This window comes from Plectropomus leopardus, chromosome 9 (genome assembly GCF_026936395.1).
Source record: "Plectropomus leopardus strain MGB_pleo_1.0 chromosome 9, ASM2693639v1, whole genome shotgun sequence".
NCBI classification, from domain to species: domain Eukaryota; kingdom Metazoa; phylum Chordata; class Actinopteri; order Perciformes; family Serranidae; genus Plectropomus; species Plectropomus leopardus.
This window is the reverse complement of record NC_142184.1, coordinates 20,197,581-20,224,211: the sequence shown is the minus strand read 5'-3', so window position 1 is coordinate 20,224,211 and position 26,631 is coordinate 20,197,581. Positions and strand designations below refer to the sequence as shown.

Below are 26,631 nucleotides of genomic sequence, written 5' to 3'. Positions count from 1 at the left end.
GTTTGTATTTAGTTTAATCTCTGCCCCTCCTTCTTCTGCTTCCTCCGCTCTGTCGCTTTCTATTTCATCTCTCCCGGTCTAAATTCCATCCCTTTGACGAAAACACAGAGGTTGATAGAATGCGTAACCTTGCCTGGGCAGGTTAAGAGATGGAGGGAGAAAAAGGGAAAAGGACGGAGCCACAAAGATAAAAAGGTTAACCCTTTTAACAAGTCCACACACACGTGGAGTCAAAGGACAGATAGGAGGGGGTTAAACAGTAAACACAAGGAACAGATGTGACAATCAAGCTCTCTGTACGGGGGAGATGGGTGAGAAGATTATGGGAAATAAAAGGGAGAAACAGTGGTTATGGGGGAGACGGCATTTTCAGTCAAGCTCTGTCTCTCCTTCATGACTTCCACTCTGCATGATGACAAGTGTCTGCCGCTGTTCCCATTGGTCGAGGCTGCCACCAATCAGAGCAGAGGCATGTAAGGTGCCTTTAGGTTATACCCAACCCCAAAAACAAGAAGCAGAGAGAGGGAGAGAAAGCCAGAGTGGGGAAAGGGAGTGTGTCTTTTAGTTGGGAGAGACCAAAGCAAGCGCTGACTTTACAGTCCACTGAAGACCTTCTCTCTGAAGCTCCCACTGAAATGACAGTTAAGAAATTGCTCGGCAGCTGTCTGTTGGAGACCACTGCAATTCCTCCTGGCTGCTGTGGAGAAGAAGATCTTGGCTTTGTAGCCTCCCCCTGTGATTGGCTGTCACACTTTAGGCTCCCCCTCCTCTCTCTGACTCCCCTTTTCTCTCTCTCTCTCTCTCTGTCTCTCTCTGTCTCTCTCTCCTCTGCTGCTAACCCCCTCCATACTGTCCTCAGGCTTACCTGAGCCACAACTGCAGAAACGCTGGACCCCCTCCTCCACACACACAGACACACACACACACACACACACACACACTCTCGCGCGCGCTCTCTCTCTCTCATACACACACTCAGCTTTTTACCTGGAGAGGGCAGGCGCAAGAGACGGCATGTGCAGCAGCAGCAGCAGCAGCAGTCTACCCTCACATCTAGCACTGCCTCTCTGAGTTGCCTCTTGCTGGAGAGTGGAGAGGAACTCTGAAAAGAGATTTTGGAGCCATTGTCCCTTGGCGAAAGCAGGCGAGACGGGGGGCAGTGAGGGAGCACTTGTCAACCCAGGGACACCAAAGGCAACACACATCATGATTTTGGGTGAGTTGTCGCTTTTTTGGTGCACAGGGATTTTGGAGAGGTCAGTCATGTTGTTGGATCACTAATCCCTACTTAAACCTGGCCACCAGCAGCTCTTTATTAAAAGTGCGCTGTGTTGGGTTTCCATTCCACACAGACATCTGTCAATGCTGAGCGCGTGCAGGGATGAACCTTTAAATCATGGTTAGTGCTCGTAATTACGATAATAGTGTGCCATTAATATGGCAGGTGTGAGTGATGACAGGGAAGGTCAAAGTGTTTGGATCTGGACTGTGTCATTATGGGCTGTTTGGTCACGTGACCCCGCTCTACCATTCTCGTGTCCTGCCAGAAGAGGTGAAGATGGTTTCATACCAACATACTGATAACTAACTGAATTTATAGAAATAATCAAGACGGAATTCCTCAAGTGTAAATGTATTTCTTTAGGGGATTTGCTACAGTTTCTGAGTAAACAGGTCATCGCCCAAATGGTATTTATTTTAGGACGAACATAAAAGATTGAGTTTTAATTCTGCAGCACAGTGTAGCTTTTAGTTATTTTATAGGGTTGTTCTGTTCTGAGTCAGCCAGCACTTTCTTCTTTAGTATTCTGGTCTCATAGTGGCCATGTCTGACAGGGGGGATTCTGTGTGGTCTCTGTGCACTACATACTTAGCTTGTACATTCATACAGGGGACTGGAGCTTGCCACTGTAAGTCCAGCATTGATAAGAAAGAAACGTGTTTAAAATGCAACGCAGTGAAAGTGTTCCAGAGTCTTCCTTTTTGTGTGTGTCTGAGACTGTGCATTTGTTTAAATGAGTGTGTGTGTGTGTGTGTGTGTGTGCGTGTGTTGCTATGTTCTCTGCCGGAGAGGCCACTTTGTTTTAACGCATGCCTGGGCTGATTCAGGCGCAGCTCTGCTCCTCTTCTCTCCCGGCAGGCATGTTTTTCAGGCAGACATCTCTAATGATTATAGGGAGTCATGTAGTCTGAAGTGTGCAGGTTTTGAAGCGTGCACGTTTGAAGGATATGTATTCCCGTGAGCTAAGGGCTCTAAGCGACTCAGTGAAGTTCATGTCGATAAGAATGAACTTTCTCGAGTTTTTCTTTTGTTTCTTTTACATGGTCCTTTTTTGTTTGTGATTTTGCATTGGCCTCATTTCAAGTTTCTGCCGCTGGTCAAAAGGGAACGATTACCTGACTTGAGCCTCATTTCACAGTTAGACAAGCACCGTCTTGATCAGGGTGCAGGTGGTAGCTGCTCCCATAAATGATATTTGGCCAGGACGTGCCCTCAACCGCAGCTGTCTCATGATAACTAACAGTAGGTAGGCTTGCTTATAAGTGCAATGGCTTGAGCTTTTATTACAGTGTGTCTATTTTAACTGTTAAACACTGCAGTTGTAGTAGTAGGAAGTAATAAAAAACACCATGAATTCTGCCTTTGCAGGAATGCTGTCACTATCAGTTCACTGTATCTATGGTTGATTTTTTTTACAGCAGACTGAACGGTATTTAAACAGGGATAATGTACTGTATCTCCGATAAACCAAAATCTGTGTGTTTTTCATCACATCTAATGGTCTATAAAATCTCCCCCCTTCACACCTGCCAAAAAAGCTGACCTAGACTTCTCCTCATTAAGTTGTCACTCAGATAGGTATCTCCCATTATTTCTGTCTGAACATTGAGCTTTTTTCAGTGCCTAACATTCTGCTCCATTTGCGTGATGATGTGGCTGCTGAGCGATTTGACATTTCTGGCTTTCCTTCTCTGAAAAGGGTAATGTCATTGTAATGACCTTTACAATTTTGACGCTGGCTGATCTGGACCTCCAATCAGCAAATTTCCTGATTCAGCTCCCTGATGTAAATCTGCAAGGTTGTGATAACATATCTCTGGCAAATGGCAATATATATCATTAAAAAAAATTGATGATAAAACGTACGCGTGTGATATGTGTACGGTGTGACCATGTAAACCACATCACCACATTACCAGCTATGTCTGTATGGCTATAAGTCTATTGCTGCCCTTTGTTTTGTATGACCTTGAGAAAACAACCTTTCCCACTGCAGCTCTGTCCTTGACGTTGCATTCACAAGTCCATGAAAACTAGCTTCAATCCGGGCCCCTGGCAGAGGTCTTTGGCCGCTGTGATAGCGATGACAGTCCTGATGCTGATAATGACAATGGATGTGCGGTTGTGCTGTACAGTGTGCTCTATACAAAGCCGTGGGCAGGCAGCTTAGCTCGCTGCCTGACATGGGCTCTGCACCAAGTTAGGGGTATGGGGCTGCTGCTGATGCTGTGTGTATTGCGTATTAAAACGCGTGCGTGCTATCTGAGCAGCCAAGCAGCGAGAGAACAATGGCAAGCTAATGGAGAACATGATCGCCGGGCTCCCCTCGACGTCGAGCCTTTCGACTGACTGTGGTGTCATTGTGATCAGCCGCCATGTTGTCTAAAAAATCCCCCTACGCTTTCAGCTCACTGATGCCTTGAGGGAGCTCCTGGTATGGAATCCGCTTTCAGATGAGACGTGTCTATCACGTCCTCTCACTGTCACCCAAAATGCTGCATGATGACGGTCTGACAAGCACTCCTGGGACATTCTACTTTGTTAGCTTCATCTCAAAGTTTTTTTGTTTTTTTTTTCTCAGTCATGTGATCAGTTCATGTCGTCTCATCTGTCTTGTCTGTTTGAGTCAGAGCTGACCTCCTGAGCTCAGGGCCATGCAGTCTATCTGTCTCTTTGTCTTTGTGTTTGTGGGCCCACTCTGGCCTCATCTGTCTTCATAACGTCTGTCTCTCAGTTGACCTGTCTGCATAGCTTTTGCTCATTCCATTCACCCAGCTCTCTGCCCCCTTCCTCTAACAGCCTGCATACACTCACCTGGCTCCAGAGGTCAGCTCGGAAAGGACGCCGGAGAATACGTCTTTAAGCACATCAGCACCCCCCCACCCCCTATTTTCTCCATGACTGCCCTGCTCTCTGTGTTTATGTCAAAGTGACACAGTAATTATAACTACTTAATGAGACAGATATTTGGTATGCATGGCACAGTTTGTTCTGTTCGGCTTCTTTGCATATCCAAGATATAACTGGAACGCTACTGTGCAACTTGAGAATTCTGCAGTGAAACATGCTAAACAAACCTATGCATGGCTACTACCTGTATTAATGCTATGGCAATACTGAGATATAAACTTAATCTATTAGCACCTGTGAATGCTAAATCTCCCTTAATCAATCTGCAAACACAGCTAAATTGGCTGTTTAGCAAAAACTCAATGTGCAGGCTTTATATTTCTCTCAAAAAAGGGCCACTGGCTTCAAATGTCACCATGTTGTTTTGCAGAATATCCCGTTTCTTTTCAGTGGGAATATTTTTTCTGCCATGTGGGAGGGATGACTGTGACATAGTGCTGTGTGATGAGATAGTTCACTGCACTTGACCCAGTTCACCTTTCAATAGCTCCTCTATGTGGCACGGAGCTCATTGACGAAGACCTATTCCCATAATCGTAATTGGAACAGGCCACATATCTCAGGAGTGACCTAGGATGCAAAATTAATGCGACACTTATCTGAAGGGAGACTCTACTTTGTGCAGTGCTGTAGTACTCAAGATCAGTCTTGGTTTTGTTTTGATTCCAGTTCCTTAGTGCTTGTATTTGTTTGCTTGTAGAAAACAAAGGAAAATCCCCATAAATGAAATTCACCTCTGCAAGTCATTTTGATTATTTTATAAAGATATTTCTCATGGCGCACACGAACAAACACACTTATATACAGTATGGCGATAAAAGAGGTGAATGAAGAAAAATCTATTTTTTATGGGTGTTTTTATAGATATTGTGGATCCTTTAGATCAGGCATGTCAAACTGGTCCACAGGGGGGCCGGTGTGGCTGCAGGTTTTGTTTCCAACCAAGTAGCAGCACACCAGACTTGACCCATTTAATCAACTGATCTCCGTCTTCAGACAGTTGATTGGTCAAACTGTGTGCTCTTGGTTGGTTGGCACAAAAACCTGCAGCCACACCGGCCCCCCTGTGGACCAGTTTGACATGCCTGCTTTAGATCGAATTAAGGAGTGCCTATGGTTTGCAATCTCCACATTTTACCATAAGTGTGTCCTGCAGTGGAGGACTCGCATTTATCTGGTCATGACTTGGTCTCAGTTTAGGCAGTCTTGAGTGGAAACATTGACACTGATTTTGTGCGTGTCTGGTTGCGTTTCTGCATAGGTCTTTGTGGATCAGTAAAACTGGCAGCTTCTCTTTTCTCTAAGTCTTGCTCTCTCCTGGTTTGCGGAGAGGACTCCTCAGTCAAAAAGCCTCTATAACAGGTCTCTTCCCTTCTTCCCCTCCCTCCTTTGCTCTCCTCTATTGCTCCATTTGTTTATGCTGGAGTGACTGTGTGTCAGCAGGTTGTCAATACCGTCTGTAAGAGACTTTAATGAATAGGCCTGTTATTGGACTGGTGGGAAGGCAACCCATTGTGTCTGTGAGAGCATCTGTGTGTGTGTGTGTGTGTGTGTGTGTGTGTGTGTGTGTGTGTGTGTGTGTGTGTGTGTGTGTGTGGCCCATCAGTGTGTGTAACACTGCAGAGCAGAGGGAGGTGGAGGTGTCTGTTCTGCTCTGACTCCCACTGCTTCATTGGCCTCACTGCAGTGCCCTCTGTCAGAGACCATTCACCAAAAGTAAAGGCCAGAACAGCACAAGAGCACGCGTGGTTTCATCCTGTGAATTAGTGTGATGAGGTCTTTTCTTATTCAAAACACACACTGAATACAAACATGATGCAGCACTCACATGCACGCAAATTAAAAAGTACAGTTTACGTGACACACACCAGTGCTGGCACCTGCCACCACCAACAGCCTGCTGCTGTTGTTCTGTGAAGCACAAAAATGCACCTGTGCGTGATTATGGTGTCACATTAGTGCATTCACCAAGGCAGCCTGGCTGACTACTTACTGGGAATCCTGGGGCTACAAGACACCTGGGAGTTGAAGCCTGGAAAATGTTCTGTATGCTTCAACAGTCACTCTGATCACAAAGTGGAAAGAGGCACAGATGATTCTTTACACTGCAGCTCTCTAGTGTTTATAAAGAGGCACTGTTGCCTTTATCATGTTGAATAATTATTGTCATGATGTCTTAGAATTATTTATACTAATTATACTTTTATTATATCTTACTGACATCTTGATTGCCTTTCGTTTTATATTGTGACATTGTTCTTTAGGACCTCCTGTGTTTCCCATGTGAATCACAGGTGCACTGTTTTGCCCACACAGGTGTTGGATTTCCTTATGTCAAACCATTGCACTGATGAAAGTCTACAGACTTGGCTTTAGTTTTATTATTAAATGCTTGTGTTGCACCTAAGTGTGCACAACCTTCCTTTGTTCTTTTTGCTATAACAGTAAGGCTTTTTCGAGAATTGGACAGTTAGGGAGGTGTAGTGACATTTCTTGAAAGGCAGATTTTTTACTCACACATTTATTACTAGCATTGGAACTTAAATATTAAATACCAACTCAAATATAGACCAGAGACCAGTGATGCATACCGACATAATCAGGTTTAGAATTACACATGTCCTACATGTGCAGGTGCACAGTAGAGATATGAAAAAAGTCAGCTGGCTTCAAAGCATCCATGCTTGACAATTTTTTACTGTATAGTACCCTGTAATTTTTTTCAGTTGCCTTTAATTTTTTTTTCCTATTAAATGCAAGCATCTGCCGCTGCAGGGCTTGAAATAGCACATTATACAATGCTTTTTGTCAGATTTCCGAAAACATAAGCGGTGCATGTTGACTCAGCGTCAAGCTCGTGTTTTCTCTTTCCTGCTCATCAAATGTACAAAGTCAAACTGTCTAATTGATCAACTAATGTGATAATTCAGTAACAGCATTGGAGGGCGCATGAATAACAATTTCCCAAACAGCAGCAAAGCATAAAAAGGTTGAGCAAAGCTAACGTTTGGCGTCAATAGATGTTGCATTAATCATGCCTGCTCTATTTCTGTGTGCTCAGAAGAGAAGAGGGGTAGAAGGGGGGGGGGGGGGCGAGAGAGAGAGAGAGAGAGAGGGGTGGGGGAGAAAGGCAGACAGATAAAATGGAGTGAAAAGTGTCCTCATGAAAGAGAATTAGCTCCATCCAGCTCTGGGGGAAAGAGGAAATTCCTCTGAGTGCTGTTGAGATAGGGTTTCACACAAAGACCAAAAGAGAAATCAATTCTCCTTGAGATGCAGCAAGGTCAATTCATCGGGGCATGGCTAGAGAGGAGAAAGCTAAAGGGGAGGAGGAGGAGGAGGAGGAGGAAGTTGATGAAGCAACCAAAGAATGGGAGAGCGGGATTGAGCGAGTGGTGTAGGAGGAGACTTAAGGGTGCACTGAAGGGATAAAGACAGAGAGGAAATGAGCAAACAGCGAGATGAGAAAGACTGGATTTGGGGTGGGGTGACGATCTTTTGGTTAAAGCTGGCCTACAGGGAGGAATAGATGCAGCAATGCATCGAGCTGCCGTCTCCCTGTATCTCTGACTCATGCAAAGAGGAAATGTGAGCAGTATATCTGACACACTGTTGGGAATGTCACCCTACAGCCCCGCATGAACTTCACGTGTTGACATAAGGACATCTCCTCAGTCTGTGACCTCATCTATCCCAACAGCTCTCACCTTACTACCACAGGGTTAGCCAGACACACAGACTGAATGAGTACGACTCGCTTTTGCTTCCAAGAAGCCTTGAGCTAGCTTTTAATCCTTAATGTTACATGAACAGCTCAAAATAGCCTAAATCTCCACCCCTAACGCCTTCCCCCTGCCAACTAAATCTGTTCCAATGTGTTTTAATGGTGTGTGTATAGCGGCTGATGTGATGTGGAAAGCTTGGTGATAAAAAGATGGCAGTACGTTGAGCTCAGACCTGCCCTCGGTGGCGTCTTGCCCATTGACAGCCACAGTAACTATACAGCCAGCAGAAAGGTTCTTTGGAAAAGGTTTAGTTCAGCATTGGATGAGAGCCGGAGAAGCCTCGATAGCAGGTAGTTATGGGATCCGCGTGGTGCAGGGCTTAGTGCAGGCGTCTGGTATGCACACCTGTCTCTACACAATTTCTTCTCTGAACAAGCGGCCCTGCCCCTCAGAGAAAGAGAGAGAGAGAGAGAGAGAGAGAGAGAGAGAGAGAGAGAGAGAGAGAGAAAGGGCTCTGCCAGGACCTGCACCACAGCTCCCTGCCCCTGCCTGGGGGGAGAGGGGGGAGGAGAAAGGGAGGATCAGGCGGGTGAGGTGCCAGAGGTGTGGATTAGAAGGCTGTAAGGGACACAGGGGTAATGTGGTATCTGAGGTCAGCCATTTACAATATGTTACTGTGTTTGTTGTGATGCTGTGTTTGTTTGTATCTTGTTGCTCGTGTTTGTCATGTTGTATTTTAGGCTCTCAGTTTCCTTCAAGGTCAGTTATTACCATTGACTCTCAATAATAATGAACATAGCCACCGTGATGTTACTAATTGGTTTGAAGACTCCTGCTTTGAAGCCTCAAGTTTGGCATTTTGGTTGTTGCCATCTTGGACTTGAAGTGACGCAGGATAACCATGTTTGGATGAGGGGGTGGAGCTGGAGAGGAGCGAGTGGTGGATCTGACATATACCCCTTTTCAATCCAAAATAGCACATGTATGCAAGTTTATAAACACAGAAAAAAGCCTATTACAAATAGGTGATAGAGTGCTCTCCATTTGCCAGTAGACCAGAGCTTATTACACAGTTTTTTTTCCCCTGGTGTATCACGTTTGATGTCACAGACAGGCCAGGAAACAAGTTAGTAAACAGTAGAGAGCAGCATGGAGGCCAGTGAAAATATTACGGTGGTTACTTATTTGACACTTCCTTACTTAATCAGTCTTTCTTTCAAACTTGTTACAGACTAAATTTTGAATAATCTTTCAGTGCAGCTTGAATGGAGATTTTGCATTTTGTATATTTTGCTTAAATATTGCTGCACTTACGCCAAGCGTGAACACAACTTAAGTGTTGTGGAATCCACAAATGCAGCTGACCCCATTTTAGTTTGAAACCTCAGAGGTTGCATGTTCCAATCTCAGAGCATGTTGAGGTTGAGGTAGTCTTGACAGGTGAAAAAGGAAACTTTTAGAAACAATGGTACAAACACACACGTTTTACGGTTCGGCTGTTATCAGTCACAGCTTGTCAAGTCAAGCCACTACTGTTAGGCTAATATACCGTTTGTGATTTCATATGTCTTGTGTGATACTCCTTTCCCATTGCCACCACTTCTTCCAACAATAAACAATGCTCCTATATGTCACTTTATTTGCTTTGTAAAGACCCAGATCTGTTTTCCACTGCCTTGACTGTCTTAACTCATGTGCTACTTTCATTAACAGTTCCACCTTGTTAGTGGTCCAAGCAAAGAAATTACTGATCTTCCTTTTTGTCATCTCGATAGCATTTTCTGTAATTAAGCAACCAACCACAGAGTAGTTGCTTCCTGTTTACAACCCCATGCCCATTGTACGTAAAAGGTCATCTGATATGTCTTTTCAGTCGTTAGTATGCATGGAGATTATTTTTGAAACAATATGAAATTGTTGTCACGCTAAGAAAAAATGAAAACCTACTAGTGTGGATGAAGCTTTACAGACCGAGGTAAAGCCTAGCAGACAGCCTGTCACTCAAAGCACTCTTAATTATGCACAACTTTAAGCCTTTATTAAATTAAAACGGGTGAGTTATATAAAAGTTCACCCCTGTACAGTTGTCACGTTTGTTGAATTTAGCTATAGAGACCAAAACCATTTTTTGTACCAGGCTGTAAACATGTTTATTGTTGTGGTAAAGTTTGCCTTTTTTTTTTAAAGATTATTTTTTTGGCTTTTTTGCCTTTATGTGTATAGGACAACTCAAGCATGAAACAGGGAGAGCGAGAGGGGACGACATGCAGCAAAGGGCTGAGCCCAAGCCCAGAATCAAACCCACGGTCACTGTGGTGAGGACATAGCCTCTGCAATGGGGCGCCCGCTCTAACCACCGAGCCATGAGGCACCCCAAAGTTTGGCATTTTAACATAGTGGTCAAATGGGATTGCTTCCCTTTTGAAGCCAGCTTCAAGTGGCCATTGGAGGAACTGCAGATTTTGGCATTTCATGTTTGCTTTATTTTTCAGCCCTGGAGGTTGCTTTTTGGTTCTTACATACATTTAGTGGAACAATTTTTGTGCTTGTGTTATATGAATTGAACTGAATTTTCAACCCTTCCTCTGCCAGTGTTTTCTAATGCAGCAGCAGTCTGTATATTGGGATACACGGATGGATGAACTCCTGCCTCAACACAGCTCTCAGCTAACACTGAAACTCAGACAGTGGCTGGTAATACGGTTCAAAAGAGCACTGATGAAATGTAACAAATCGGAGGCAGGGAGGAAGAATGGAAGCACGCATTTCCATAAAATTAGCATAGTCGGGATCAGAGCAATTGGCCCGATGAGACAGGAATAACAGCATAAACATAAGCGACTTCACATTGCATTCTTCACATCTGAATAATGTCGGTTAATGTTTGGGCTTGTAATGGGATTGCTTATTAATGTAGCATCAGGAGTATGACAGCGTGTCAGAGCGCAGCAGTAGCCGGCCCATATACATCGTAACAGCAGTGTTTCTGTCTCCATCCTAAATTTTTCTCATTTGTGCCCGTGATGGCTTGAGTAAATGTGAGAGATTGTATTTACAGTAACACTGAAGATGGTTTTTGTCTGTATGCTGGGCCAATAATCACCAGCCAGCCACTGCCACAAATCTTCATTAGAGGATTAGCCAGCAGGGAGACAGCTTGTGTTCTTTTGCCTTTATTGGTGGCCCTGTGTCCAGTGCTTTCTGCATTGGCTTCTACCCTTTCTGTCTCCTCTGCTTAAACCTGTGAAAATAGCTGCATGCTCACCTGAAAACCACACACTCATACCACATCCATACCTATACGTACACTTTTTCTTTGTCTCCTCTTTCTGTTTTGTTCTTACGCCGCCTTTCTCCCACATATGCTCAAACCCACATGTACATAATGGTCACACATCCTGTCAGTTTGTTCCCTTGAGGTGCATCAGCTGCCCGGTGGGCACTCATACTCAAGACAGAACAAATTAAGGTCACAGCGGGGAGAGCCGCGCCAGCAAAGGACAACGGGAGCTGCCAAGTGTATCTGAGTGTATGTGCGTGCGTATATTGTTTTGTCTCTTCCGACCTCTAAACAGTGGCATGACTCCAGAGAGAGCCGTTGTTAAATGGCTCCTGTCCCACTCAAAGGAAAACTGACCCTCATTGCACCATTTTGCAGGATAAAAGGTGCCACCCCCTCCCTTTGAATTCAGGCTAAAAAACCGAGTGAAGAATGCTCTTTTGAAGGCTCTTTGATATCACCTGATGAAGAATATGGGATTAGGTTCCCTCTTGTGCCTGCTGGCAGTGTTGTGACTCATCTAGGCCTGTTGTTGGCCCATCAATGCTGTTCTGATACCTGAGGGTTTCTTTTTTTCACACTCTTTGTGGTGAACATACAGCTTACATCGACACATACAGTAGCTGTAGCACACTGATGTCTGTTTTTCTGCACCCTGATAGATAGATGACTTTACATCTTTATATATCCTGTTGCTGAGCCTGTTTTGCTCCTTCCAACCTTTCAGCACTTGACTAGATGAAGCTACCTTATCATGCTGGCTGGTCCCGGAGGGGTCCAGAAGTTCCAGAGGGCTCGTCTCTGCCAGCCTGGGCCTCAGACCTCCCCTCAAGGGCAATATCGTATTCTGCCTGACTGTGCGCGCCTGTGTAATCCATAGCTGCAGGGAGGGTGACCTTCACAGCAGGCAACCTCACAGCAGGCTGCGACACAGGCACTCAGGGAAGAGGACAGGCGGGGCGAAAAGGGTGCTAGGGGCAGCACACGGCAGTTCTTAGATAATTAGCCTTTCATATTACACTCTCTACATGTGGTTGTTCTCTCTTTCTTGCAATAGCTATGATGAATATTAAAGTGGTCTTTCCAAAAGGCCGTTTTAATTTCAAAATGAAAAGAGCACATCTGCATTCTTTTAATACCTATATAACTATAGTGGTTATGTTTTTTTTATATACTGTCATGTTGGCAAGCAGATATTTTTTTCATAGATTCTTTGCAAAGTTTTCTATACAATTTTGTTAGTGCCACAACTTCTAATGGTGTACAGCTCAATCTTGAGCCAGTCCTGTTGAAAAGACATTTGTCATTAACTGCTCAGTATAAAAGCAGCATCCTGCAGTTTGCTCTATGTCTTGGGGAAAAAAAAGAAGCTATTTATCATTGAACATTTGCTGTGCATCCAGTGCACCCTGCTGTCTGAGTAAAGGTGAAGCCAGAGCCAGAAAAAGTTATTGACAGTTTTGTGAGGAGATGACGCAGCCAAATAAGTCCCTGCTCATGAATGATGCATGTCCCCACCGGCCCTGATGGAGAAAGAGAGCGAAGCTGGATGACAGCTGGGGTGCTGTGTGTGCATGGTGCAGAACAAGGTGAGACTCTTTATGGTACAGCCCAGCTCTCTCTCCCTCTCCCTCCTTTTCTCTCTCCCTCCTTTCCTTTCTTGCCCGCTGACTCACAAATATACACAAAATCAGGAGTTCTCAGTGGAGCCGTTACTCTCTACAAGTCTCCCCTGAGCCTGTGTAGCCACACAGTGACCTTAGAAATGGTCTGCTCTAATGCTCCGTCTCTCTCTCCACCTTGCCTCCATTCTCTATGTCACGCTTTGACTCCCTCTCGCTTTCTCCTGCTCTCTTTTAGTGTCTCCCTCTCGCTGAGCCCCTCTATTTTCGTCCGAAACAATCACTGTATTTTCCGTCTCACTGCCCTACGCTGCCGCAGTCTGAGACTCTGATAGCAAGACGGAGAGAGAAGCAGAGAGATGAGAGTAAAGAGGGTGGGCATGGGACGTGTGCAGCACGCAGGGCAGAAACAGGAAAGGCTACATAATGGTTTGTTGTCGTCGTCACTGTAGCGTCACATCTGCCTGTCCTTTTAGCAGCAGCGGAGCAGCAGCTAGCACACAAACGCACACCGGCTGCATCCACAAGGCTCTCTACCACAGTGTCAGTGGCCTCATGTACACATGCACAGTGACATGTACAAGCATGCAAACTGCAAACACATTCTACATCACTGCCACTGAATGGAGGCACTTCAGAGTTGCTGCAATGGTGTCTTTGGTTATTTGGCTACACATGCCACACATACCCAGAATAAGAACATCAAGACTAAGGCCAAAGATATATATTTAATTCAAGATCAAAGCTAAATTTAAACTCCATGCCATGGCCGTACACAGATGTGATCAAATCTAGGATCCCTCAAAGAACTACATTCTGGCCTTTATAAGTGCATGACATTTAAGCACAGTACACATTTTCATAATCATAGCAATAAAAAACAGGGAGTGAATGGAAATGAAGACAGTGCGTGTTTGCTGTGGCTGTTTGTACAACAAATTCTCACTCATCAAATACCAACACGTGTGGCCCTATGTGTCAAACTTTGACACTCTGTGTAGTCCTCTAACATCAGGAGTGGTGGAATAAATACCAGATCCTTTACTTAAGTAAAGTAGGAATACCACGGTCTAAAAAATACTTTTCTTTACTTAAAGTAAAGAATTATTATCAGCAAAATGGAATTAAAGTTTTAAAAGCAAAAGTACTCATTATGCAGAATGGCTCACTTAAAATACATGTAAGATTATTGTTGTAGTTTTTTAATGTGAAGCCTATTTTCAATACATGGCAAACTGCTGGGTAGATTAGTGGTACAGTGCTGCATCATATAACTTAAGGATATGTTATGTGTTTAAATGTAATTAGTAACTATAGGCTTAGATAAATGTAAAATGTATAGTATTTCTCTCTGAAATGTAGTGGAATTTAAGTGTGAAGTACTATAAAATGGATATATTCAAATAAAGTACAAGTATGTCCAAACCCTACAAAAGTACAGTTCTGCGAACATGTACATTGTATGACTGAGTTTCAGTTTTTGCCACTCAGGCATGGTGTGTCACATATTGTTTCTTTCCAAAATAAACTTCTCACAGCCATTGTACAGTTGACACTAGTTACATGCATACAGTCTTTTTTTAAATTAACTTAAACCAACATAGGTTTACTTGATGTTTAGCGATTTTAATTTCAATGCTCTTTCTTTACATTCCTCTTACTTCTGTTATGTGAGTTGTTTCAGTCTTTTTTACTTTACTCCTGCCTTATTTTTGTTTCATGGTATTGCATTATGTATCACTGCACTTTTGGTGCACTTTTTACTTCTTCAATCATGTAAACCTGTGTTGACACAGATTCTATAACCCATCTGCCTTAATTCAAAAGCACTTTTGTTGAACTCCTGTTGTTTTTAAATGTGCTATATAAATAAAAGTGACTTGACTTAACTTGACTTAGGTTTAAGCAACAAAAGTACTTGGTTATGTTCAGGGAAAAAATGTCATGGTCTGGGTTAAGAATGTTTATTACAAATGTAATGCGACATGATGTATGTCACGTAACATATGATGTTGGCAGATAAAATAACTTAATATTGACTTTTGGTTTCACACAGGACATAAACAGTGATATCCTGGGTGAAAGTCCAGTGTTTCTTTGACCCACCCCTCCCATCCTACATGGATTTTCTTGCTCTTTACAACAGTTGCCTGGAGCACCTAATAATAACACAGCCACAACCATTTTTGCACTAATTACACCATGAAATTGCGCCTCCAGGCAGTGTCAGCTGAGAATGAGGCTGTAAAACCGATCGCAGTGTTATGATACACTGCCTGATGGCACCTAATGTAGCAGCATGATACGCAGATAGGTGGCGTCAGATTGAAATGCTGCCAGTAACAATGTAATATAAGGAACACGAAGGTCCATGTAGGGCGCGCAGGAGGGGCGGTGGCTGGGTCCAACAAACCAGACTTTCACCAAGGAGGTCGGTGTTGGATTCCGATCTGGTTGAGATGCTTTTTTTTCCACACCTAACCGTCCATGTCTTTGTTGTCTAATCCTATGCATCCTGTAGTTGGTTGTCATGTGCCTTTAGTGCCTAAACCTAACCACATGCTTTAGTAGTGTAACCCAATCAAGTGCTTTTGTTGACATCCTGGCTTCGGTAGCAGCATCCCAGAACGTAAGCAGCAGACGCAGAACGATACCTAGAGCTTTATATGTAGACATGGATGTCCACTGACAAAGTGGCAATATGTGATGACTTGAAATGAAAACGTGTTGGTCATACAGACACTAAAGGGTGCCTTGGTGTGTAAACATCTGATGCTTAGGGCCACTGACCAGTTGTTTTTGTATATAATGGTTGCTCAACATGTTTCTGTGGAGTTGGGAGTGAGAACATCCTAGTTTACATCTTTACAGACACAAAGCAGTCTACCAGCTCATCTCTTTTTTTTCTCTTCTTTGGACTTATTCACAAACACACACACTTGTTCATACAGTATGTCATCACTGGCCTCAGGGTCTGTATCAATTTTCATTGAATCTGAAACTCTGACTTGTCCCATTTGCCTAGTCCGAGACAGACGAGAGAGAGTATTACTGGGAGAATAATTGCCGGTGATAAACTACCTCTTCAGACGTGGCTACATTGATTTGGACAGAGCGTTTGTGTAAGGGAAAGTAACAGCGATAGATCTCAACACTTTACAAACGGACCCAGCAAGCATTTGAATAAAACATTGTGCATGGGAACAACATCGTTGGGGAAAGCCATTAAGTCTCAGATTAGTAGCAAGTGGCTAATGCAGTCAGTCGGTGTGTAAAGCGGTGCAGCAGTGCACCGCTCAAACAAACACATCAATCTGACTAACAGTGTGTGTCAACATGCTTCATGATTACCATGCTAATCCCAGAGCAGCACACGGGAGACCACAGGAGATCATTACAATCAGACAAGGGGACTCAACTATAGTCTCAACTCAAATCTGTAGAATTCATTCTGACACACACACACACACACACACACACACACACAAAAATAATTTTCTCTATTTTACAGGCCATTGGTAAAATTATGTTTTTCATAATCAGAACAATGTAAATGCGTGCTGAAGCTCCTGGTGTGCTTCGCTATCCCATGTGTACACACACACACACGCACACGCACACACACACACACACAAACAATGCGTTTCTGCAGTTGCTATTCAGGCACCAATTTTATAGCACTTCAGCGTTAATGTCATGTAAATGTGTTGTGAGTGTTCGAGATTTCATGGCGTGTTAGTGGAGGAGGGGGTGCCTGCTGGGTAGAGAGGACGACTATATGGTGCCTGCGCATGTGTGCATGAATGTGTTTGAATGTGTGCTGGGTACAGAGTGTTCAGGTGTGATGCTCTTTTGGCACTGAGTCATTCAGTTAGTGCTTTTTTTTTAAAAAAAAAAAATCATTATAGTTGTTGGATATAATGGATGTAAATGTTAAAGTATAAAAAAGAGGAAGGAGAGGTGCATGATGGTGCCGTAGAGATTATCCTGAAGATGTTTGCATGAATATAATGGACCTGATTTTCCTAATGTGAGATGGCAGCATGCCCAGGAAATAATTTGTTGCTACCTGGCTTTCACACCTGAAGTGAAAACACGTCATTGTGAAGAGCAAGGTCATTTTGTTCTCAATGGAGGGCATTATTGTGCTCCTCTGTGTTCTTAGAGTGTGATAGATATTGATAATAACTTGATATTCTTCCAGTTTTTGCAACTGGAGTTTAACTACATCAGTAATGGAATGTGATGGTTCATTTCCAATGTTTGCTTTAGTTTGTTTTTATCCTGTCATAGTATAACTATCACATACCCTGCTTATTAAATATTCATAAAAAACAAACAAACATGGGATCAAAGTCAAAACCAATTTCCATAGTGGTCATGAATTGCCTGTATAAGCAGGTTTTTATTATCTCAGCCATGATTAAATGCATATGTGGCCAAACGGTTGTCAGTTTAAATCATGTCCAACTAAATAATGGTGTTCGGTATACCTTTTCTCCTTGCTTTAACTAAGCATACTTGAATTACGTTTTATTTTGTTGGCAACCATTTTTTCATGTTCAAAAGAATTGGAATGTTTCCTGGGTTTAAGGCATTAATTTAGCTTTTAGCCTTTGCACTTCTTTAAACTAAATTAAACTTAAAAATCCATATTTACTTTTACGAGGCATGTCTAATGGCTCTTTAGTAAAGCAAAGCAAACATTTTCAACTCATAAGAAGAAAGAAGTTTTAGTCTCACACAGGGGACACGTCCCCCTAAATATTTACAACATGCTACATGCTAGCATCTACATACTTCTCTACGCTGAGTCCGGCTTCATGATAGAAGCAGAAAATGGCATATCACATCAGGGGAGGCAAGTAAGGATGCAGGAAGATAAAGATTTGTGACAGGTAACTGCGCAGTGACTGCTCCACTGCAGTGCGTCAGCCCTTGAGGTCAAAGGCTTCCTTTAAATCTTTTAGGCTGTGAAGAAGACCTTGTTTTACTCCAAGTGTAATGTTGGCTCCATTTAAAAGGTGGTGTATATGTAAAGAAGAAATTAACCTTAAAATCCTCAAAAATCTGACCACTTGATCTATTACTGCAGCGTTAACATGTTCTTTTACTTTTAATACTTAAGTAAATTTGATTTAATAAAATGACTTTTGATATTTAAGTACGGTAAATATCGGATACTTTACGACTTTTGCTCAAGTCATACTCTGATAAGTGACTATAACTTCTTTTTATAACTTCATTTTCTGTTAAGATATCTGTACTTTACTAGCTGTGCCCCAACAATTACATATTCATCTACATAGTCATACCAGGACTTGACAAAAAATAATTGAGAATATCTGCAAGAATGTCGATGGTTAGAACACTTGAGCTGTTTTTGTTTCCATAAACCTCATTCAGATTAAAATAAATCTCTGATAGCAGTCTGTGGTTGGCGGATTAAGCTGCTTTGTGTGACAGTAAGACCTGGAAGCATTAACCTAGCACATTAATTGTGTCATTAGTAAATCTATCCAGTCTATTTGATACAGACTTTGTGACATAATGTGCTTTGTGCTTTGTTGTTTTTGATGTGGAAGCACCGTTACTCCCACATAGTTTACTCTGCTAAACAATACTACACTTCATTCAAATGACATCACACAGAAGCTTTATCTGGACAGTTCATGCAGCGCCCAACATGAACTTCCCTTTTGCAATGTTGTGCAGATTTGGTACATGAGCACTTCTATGTGCTTGACATCTTTCATTGTCACCTGGTGTCCTCAGGATTTGAAATGTGCTGGCGCTGCACATCCCAGATTCTCTCTCTCTCACACACACACACACACACACACACACACTCACTCAGCATGGTACCATTGGGCTGTCCTCCAATATTAATACACAAGGCTGACGATGCTGTGGGACTGCATACATGTCACACTGTCACAGCAGAGCAGAGGAGAACAGAGCGATGGGGAGAGAGTGGGAGAGAGGGAGGGGGGCTAATTTTGGATGCATGGCATGTGGAGTTAGGATAACCATCTTTTCTGCAGCTCTCCTCCACCACACTGTTTGTTCAATTACCATTTACTGCAGAGAGAGAGAGAGAGAGAGAGAGAGGGACACAAAGAAAGAGAGGAAAAGAGGAAGAGAAGAGCAAGGGCGACAGAGGGAGAGGAGGAGGAGGTGCTCAGTGATGCAGGGGATGAGGAAGTAGATGTGAAAGAGTTGGAGAGAATAGAGTGAGTGCAAAAACAGAGGAGGGGGAGAGAGGAAAAGCAAAAAACATTCTGTGTACAGAGGTAGGGAGGGAGCAGAGGACGTGAGGTGAGATGTGGTGCAGAGCTGACAAGAAGAGCAAACACACACTGTCACATAAAGGTGGCAGGTACAGTGTCATGTCCTACAGTACAGCAGCGCCTCATCTTGCGTGCTTTTCTTGGACTGGAACATTAATAAACATAAAATCTGCGCGACATAATTTCCTTGTATAACAGCTTCTGTTTACACAGGGCTTCTGTTATGAAACACCACCACTGTTTCTGCTTTGAAAAGTGTCATGGGCTGTAAGTGTAGCTTTAAAAAAAACCTTATTCAAACAGACTATTCCCAGCTCCCTGCATGGGGTCCCAACCGTACCAAATTGAGATATATAGAGATGTAGCTCAATTCCAGCTTCCCCTCTTTTTAAATCCTAATCCCTCCCTCCCTATCTTTCCTCTACTCCCTCTCTCTCTCTCTCTCTGGCTCCAGTATACCGAGCAATTACAGAGATGATATCCACTGTCAGTCAGCAGCTCACAGATGAAGCTGGGCCTCTTTAACATGCTAATGGAACGCCAGATTCAATCAGGCCTTTGTATGGCAGAGGGGAAGGCAGCGCTGCTCATTAAAAAATAAATCATAATAACAATGAGGCCCAGGCTGAAAAGGCAAGCAGCACCTTAGCCATGACGTTGAACTCTTCCTCCCTATTCCTCCATGCTTTCTCTGAAAACACTCCAGGTCCATCATCACTGTTTCTACCTGACTTTTATGTTAGTAGCGTTGGATGTATATGTGTGTGTGTGTGTGTGTGTGTGTGTGTGTGTGTGTGTGTGTGTGTGTGTGTGTGTGTGTGTGAGAGAGGGGGTGTGTGTGAGGGTGCAAACTCCCTGAATCATCTGACTAACAAGAAGCGATTATGTCAAGTCAGCACTCTGTCCTGTCCACCTTTCTCAATCTTTCTCTCTCATTCTTCCCACCGTCCAATAAGGCCTCTGTCCCCTGGCACACACAAACACACACGCACAAATACAGACACACCTACGCACACATACGCACACAGTCTACACTGCCAATTTGTATTCTCTCACTTCATCAATTAGAGCACAAGGTCATCTCCAGGTCTTACGTAAGGTCAGAACCCCAATGCACTCCTGCATACGAAGTTTAGGATTTGCTGGCAGTAACTGCTATTAGTTCACTCACTGAGACCCACTTAAACACTATATTTATTGTGTGTCTATAAACACTTAATAAGTGTGCTGAGAACTCGGTGACAGCTAGGTTCTCAAGGTTAAAAGAAACATTTAGGAAAATTCATTTTTTGCTTTCAGGCAGAGTTAGATGAAATGATTGATACCACATATATCTCTGTTTAATATGAGGCTACAACCAGCAGTCAGTTAGCTTAACTGAGCACAAATAGATGGGGAAACAATTTGCCTGTCTAGCAATGACAAAATCCACCTACCAGCACCTCTATAGCTCACTGTTCAACACATTCTCATCCCAACTCATCATGTTTTGTGTTTTGTTTTGAGCAATAGACTTTCACATCTACAAATGATGCGCTAAGTCTGTTGTTGATGCTCCGGGACACCATGTAAATATTTGGCTGTACATGCATTGTGTCTTTTAAAATTATATTTCTGTTTGCATAGCAAATGTTCAGTTTCTGCTTGTTAGATACGCATACAGTCTTTTACAAAATGAACTTACGTCAGTAAAATATTTTGGTTATTTACGTTGATTTCCTTGTTTAGGCAACAAAAGCATGTGGTTAGGTTTAAAGAAAAGCATCATAGTTTGGCTCCACATTCATTCGGGAGGTGAACAGCAGATTTCCAAGTGAAAGTCCAGGGTTTGCTGGACCCATCCACTTTCTGCCTATCCTATAGGGTCTTTCCAATCCTAATATGACGTTTTTACCGGCAGGTTTAAACTGACGCTGCCCAGTGGTGTATCATACCGCTGAGAAAGGTGCATTTTTGCAATGGTGTCTGTCAAAATCCCTGAACATACGGTGGCATTTGAAAAGTTGGGAATTAGAACAAGCTGCACTTATTAACTCATCATATTGTGTTTGTTTTATCCCGAAAATCCACAACCATTAACTTTCTGGAGTCTCTGCTGGTTGCTTGGCAACTGCTCGGAGCCAAGAAATAATCCAAGACCTAACCCCCCATGAAATGGCAAATTGTCATTTTTCATACGGATTAATCAGCCCAGACATAGTGTAGCCTTACATGTTAATTACAGAGCTTTTGACAAGCTGATAGGGGGATTGTGTTGTGTTTCTTCCATTTAAGCTAAGCTAACCCACTACTGACTGGAGCCTTATATATTCAACAGACAGGTATGTGAGTGGTATTACTTTTCTCATCTAACTCTCTGCCAGAAAGAGGATAAGCGTACTCTACAAAATCACCAACTGTTGCCTTAAATTTAGTATCTTGTTTAAAATATCTCTCCAGTGATTTTCACATCTATGAAGTTGGGGGACTCACAAGAGACAAATTGATAAAGAATAGTCAGAATTTATGTGGTAGAGGTATCCTGACTTTTAGCTCTTAGAATGGGTCCAAAAACATATTTTTCCAAGAATGCAACTCAATCATACTTTTATTAGACTCTCATGGTCTAGTATATGATAACGTCTTTCAAACTCCACACTCCAGTCCCTGATGTCTCCAAACCCAAAATGAGATCTCAGCCTCCCTCTGGAGACATAGAAGACATTATACAACTGCAAGGGTGTAGGTTTTATTTCAACATCAGCAGTGACACATAAAAAAACAGGAGGTTTGGGGGACCTCCGCCAGAAAATTTTGATTATCAAACGCTTAATTTCCTGCATTGTGGTGATTTTTATGCAAAACTTTGCGCCTTTTCTTCATCAAATTATAGTGTAAATGTCAAGTCTTCTTCTACATTTGTATTCTTATTGGAGATTGATATGAATTGATATGAACATCTACGAAAATACTGAGGGACACCTGTATCATTTATATCTGCATAGCCCCCTCACCCCAAAGTCTAAGTAGTTCTCATGACTAGTCAATTAATTTTGATGCACAAATTCAGTGGATTGTTCTTTCAGTCTCTTTGAAACTATGTGATCCTATGGTCTTCCAGTTGTGGACCTCTGTTACCCATCACAGGTGTCCCTGCTACCTTTCTGTAAGTTAAGTTATGAGTGTGAACACTTCTATGACCGCACCTACAGTAAGGTGTCCTGAAATATCACTGTGAGCTGAGGAAATGTTCGGTCATGGGACAGAAAATTTGCTTCAGCAGTGTTTTTGCTTCACAGGGGTGAACCTCTGATGTAATTCAGCTGTCACATTAAACAAGCATATTGCACTGCGTTCGTCTGATATCCTCATTACTCTCATTACCATGCTGCTTTGGATAGCTTTTCAAAAGCCCAGCGCTCCTTTCATCCATGGTACGCTTTGTTTAAGATCTCTCCACGGGGTAGTGATTCATAGATGCTCACTTCCTTTTTATTCATCGTTCATCAACACTGGAGAATGCAACTTTCGGTGTGTAAGTGTGTGCAGGTTTATGTCCACGTGTCTATAGACCGCAGATTTATTACAGCAGAGATCAACCAGAGCTCACTGAATAATTCATCGCCTGCTATCACGGAAAAATATGCTGAATACGCCTCAGCTGAACTTGACAGTGTGGGAGGAGGTATGAAAAAGCATAAAGCTTGCTCTTGACTTAGCTTCTATGTATGAGACAACAGAGGGAAAACACTGCTCTCCACTTTGACAAATGAGCTCAGGTTTGGTTCAAGGAGGTTTCTCTCTTACATATAATGAGCCATGCCAGGGGAATTAGCATCCATGGGGGGAGACCTTTTTGTGTGCTTCACAAAGTCTCAGTTACAAGACACTGGCGCACAATTTTAACCCAGCGTTTTAGATTTAAGATGTAGTATTAACCTTTGAAAATTTTCAGTGGCTTGCCCTGATTCTCTTGCACACCTCCCCAGCTGCCAGCAATTCTTTTGCAGGGGGAGGTGATGGATGCTGATTTAAACAAAAGTGTCATTTGTGGTCACACCAATGACAAGTGACATTACCGTAGAGACCCCCCAGCACTTAAAGAGATTGGGCTGTGGTTGGCTTGCCCAGGGATGAACAGAGAGCAGTGTGTTAGAGGACATGCTCGTTTGTTAGGCTACTCCATATTCATAGACGATACACTGCAGGGCTGAAATGAAAGCAGTGGCCGTCAACCACATAAAGTCTCCTCCCCCACTCTATTAGCCTGATAGCATATTGCCCTCTACCCTCCTTGGGGAATGGAAGTCAATGAAATGGACTGGCAAACATTGGGCAGGGGTACATTATGGCTTCTTCAAAGAGCATGGGTATATTTTTTTAACCCCCCCCCAACCAACCCATCATTCCTCCTCCCTTTTTCTTCCCTTAGAGAGAGGGGTTTAATCTCAGAGAGAATCTGGTGCCTTTGTTGCGATCCCCCATAGTGTATTTGGGTTGATCCACCTGTTTGTGGCTGAGTGATAGAATTCCATACCTGAGGGCAGAGCTTTCTGGGAGGTGCATGGGAATAAAGTCACTGGCTATTGTTCCACCTGGGTGTGTGACGACCGCCTCAAGCATGGGAAGAAGGGGAGGAGATGGGAGAGAAATGAGGGTTTGGGTGGGGGTTGGGTGGCAGGGGAACAAGTGGGAGCAGATTTGAACAGGCTGCAAGGGAGGAAAACAACGGACAACAGAGGACAGGTGGATAGAGGCAGAACATGTTCTGGTGTGCTGCCTTCTCAGGCGAAGAATGTCACCTTGTCCTTCTCCTTCCCCTCGCTCCCTCTTTTTCTGGTGTTCTCTCTCTATCGTTTTATCCCTCTGTCCCCATTGCAGTACACTGATATACAGACAGCATTTTGCCTCCTCTTTCTACCAGTGCCATAAGTCTAATCTCCCTCCGCTGCAGTGGATCACTGTCTTTCAACAGACACAACAAAGCAATGCAATCGGTTCCTCCTCCTTCCAACAGTCCATCCATCACTGAGTCAGACATCGCCTACAGCCAGAGACATTCAGACACATCTCCAATGGACACCTCTGTGATCATCTTACACACCTGACTGGCCCTCAGCCAAGGGAGGAGCATTCATTACAAAAGGAAAATACATAAAAAGATAGAAACCTGAGAAAGAAAGAGAGCAGACGGCAGGGAATTTAAAAAGGACAGAGGAGATGGAGGTGAGGCTGTTTCTCTTTTTACAGTAGCTGCTAGATGATGCAGTCAGGCAGTTTATTTCCTGCTAAGGTGTGGATAAGAAGTATTTTACTGCCAGAAGGATAGCCTTTTCATAAAACTAGGCTGTCAGTACAGCAGAAAGATGCAAATACGTTTGAAATTGGTGCAATATATATCCAAAAAAAACAGATGAACAAGGCAGCAGCAATTGCTTTTGCTCAACTAGTAGAAAACCTACAACTACCAGAATGCACTGCGCTGCATCCAAGCAGCAAACTACGGGGCTAAAAAATTAAGCCAAGCACCAAAAACTGCAATCAAGTGGCCACTTATGGCTGTCTACAAAACAGAACAAATCCCCACAGACCTCCATGTTAAATTGACCACAGGTTTACAGCCTGGTACGGTTTTGGTGTTGTTGCAGACCAATAAACTCTCCTGCTGGTGGGTGACATAATGTTATGTCACAGGAAACATCATAGAGGTTGGTTGGTGACAGATGATCTCAGTTTAACAATACTCTGAAATATGTTTTGTAAAACATTTCTAGCAATCAATAGGCGATAAAGTAACATATTCTTGCTTCATATTTGAAGAGTGCTGCCTAATTTTGATGTTTAATCTTAGTTTTTCCAAGCTCCATTTTACTTTACAGGAAACATATGGAGGTCACTTCCTGTTCACAAATTCTCATATTACAGCCAAACGGTGCACTAAAACATGTTTCTTAAGACATTTTAGATGATGATTTAGATTTTAGATTTACACAATAAAGTAAAAATTATTCAGCACTGCCTAGTTATACTGTTTGATCTGAGTTTGTGAGAAAGAGAGCAAGAGAGGAATGGGTCTCTTTTTAATCTGTTTCCATACTCTCCGTGTCTGTGGTGGCAGGCATACAAAAACGCAGACGCACAATCGGTAGGGAGATCTGAGCACTGGTTAGATATAGGGAAGTACCACAGTTAATTTACACATACTTTTCACATTGCTATGATACAAAGCTGGCTGAAAATAAGCAAAGTATCCCTTTAATGACACCAGTTATTTAAGGTAAACCAAAACCCAAACTCTATAGCCCTTCTGTTTGCTTGTGTGTTTGCGTGTATCCTTTAGTTACCTGGGTTATTATAAGTGTGACAATAAAATAAAGATTAAACGAAAATTCCACTGAAAATCAAATACTTCTCACCTGTCACTTGCTCCTTTCCTGAGGATGACAGCTTATATTATCAGCTTAAATGCACAGCTGCTGCTATGTATTCCAAGAGCGAGCCCCAGCAAAAAGTATCAAATGTCCATAAAAACTTTTCATAACACTCAGCACTACAGCAAAATCCACTTTCCTGCCTCCTACAGCTACCATCGTCTGTCAAAAAAAAGCTACAAACTTTTCAGAGCTTCCTTTCAAGCCTACAGTCAGTCAGTATTTGTAAGGAAGTCAAGTTCTTTGGGGAGTATTCCTTAAGAGTTAAGGTTTACATTAGAATGAAGGTTTCACAAAATAGGGTTAGCTATGTAACCATGTGGGTCAGGGTTAGTGCTAAGGGTTGAAGTTAGGGAATGGATGTAAGCCAGTGCCCTGACAAGGGTAACTACACAGGGGTGTGTGTTTGCGCATAGTTGTGTGTTTGTTTTGTGCTCTCATTGTGACCCTCTCTGTGTGTGAACACTGTAGCAGCGCTGTATGCCTTGTCTCCACAGTCGGACTGTGTTTAGCTGCACTGCGCTGTTGTCTCTGTGTTCCCATCATCCCTGGCTGTCCCCTCCCATTAGCCCTGACAGCTATTTGTCTGTCATTACTGACCTCAAAACGGCACAAACACTCTCCGTCACCACACACACACACACAAAAACACACACACTCACACACACACATACACAGGCTGCACGCTAGCTGAGCCTTGCACTGCAAAATCATTTTGTGCCAACGCTATAGTTCAAACTTAATTACATGGTATGGTTTCATCACGCTAGGTGCAAAAGAGATAAATATTACACTGGAATGTAATGAGACTGAGGCCGATTCAGACACATTTTCATTAAGTCTATTAATCCTGTCCTGAATGGGTTGGTGCAAGTTGCAACAAGAAGCCTAATACACAGCTACTCTCCCAAAGTATCATCATCATTAGAGCATCCATTGATTTAAGGTGGAACCAGAGTCAAACAGGATATCAGTCATGAGGGAAGGAATAGAGCTGTGTCATTTTACCGGCCCACCTTTACTGCCCTTGGATGAGTAGATAATACGGATCCAGTGTAAAAAAGAAAAGGGAAAATTACTGAGTCAAAGGATTTGGCTTTGCAGTGCTGATC

The 26,631-nt window shown here is 43.0% G+C and overlaps 1 protein-coding gene across 1 annotated transcript in view; it reads left to right on the top strand.

Moving 5' to 3' along the window:
• The first annotated feature begins 527 nt into the window (after positions 1-527).
• znf385a (zinc finger protein 385A) overlaps positions 528-26,631 on the top strand; it is a 69,652-nt gene continuing 43,548 nt past the window's right edge. Inside the window, exon 1 of the mRNA XM_042492015.2 lies at positions 528-1,216. Coding sequence (XP_042347949.2) covers positions 1,207-1,216 — 10 coding nt within the window. The 5' untranslated portion in view covers positions 528-1,206. The remainder of the gene's footprint in view (positions 1,217-26,631) is intronic.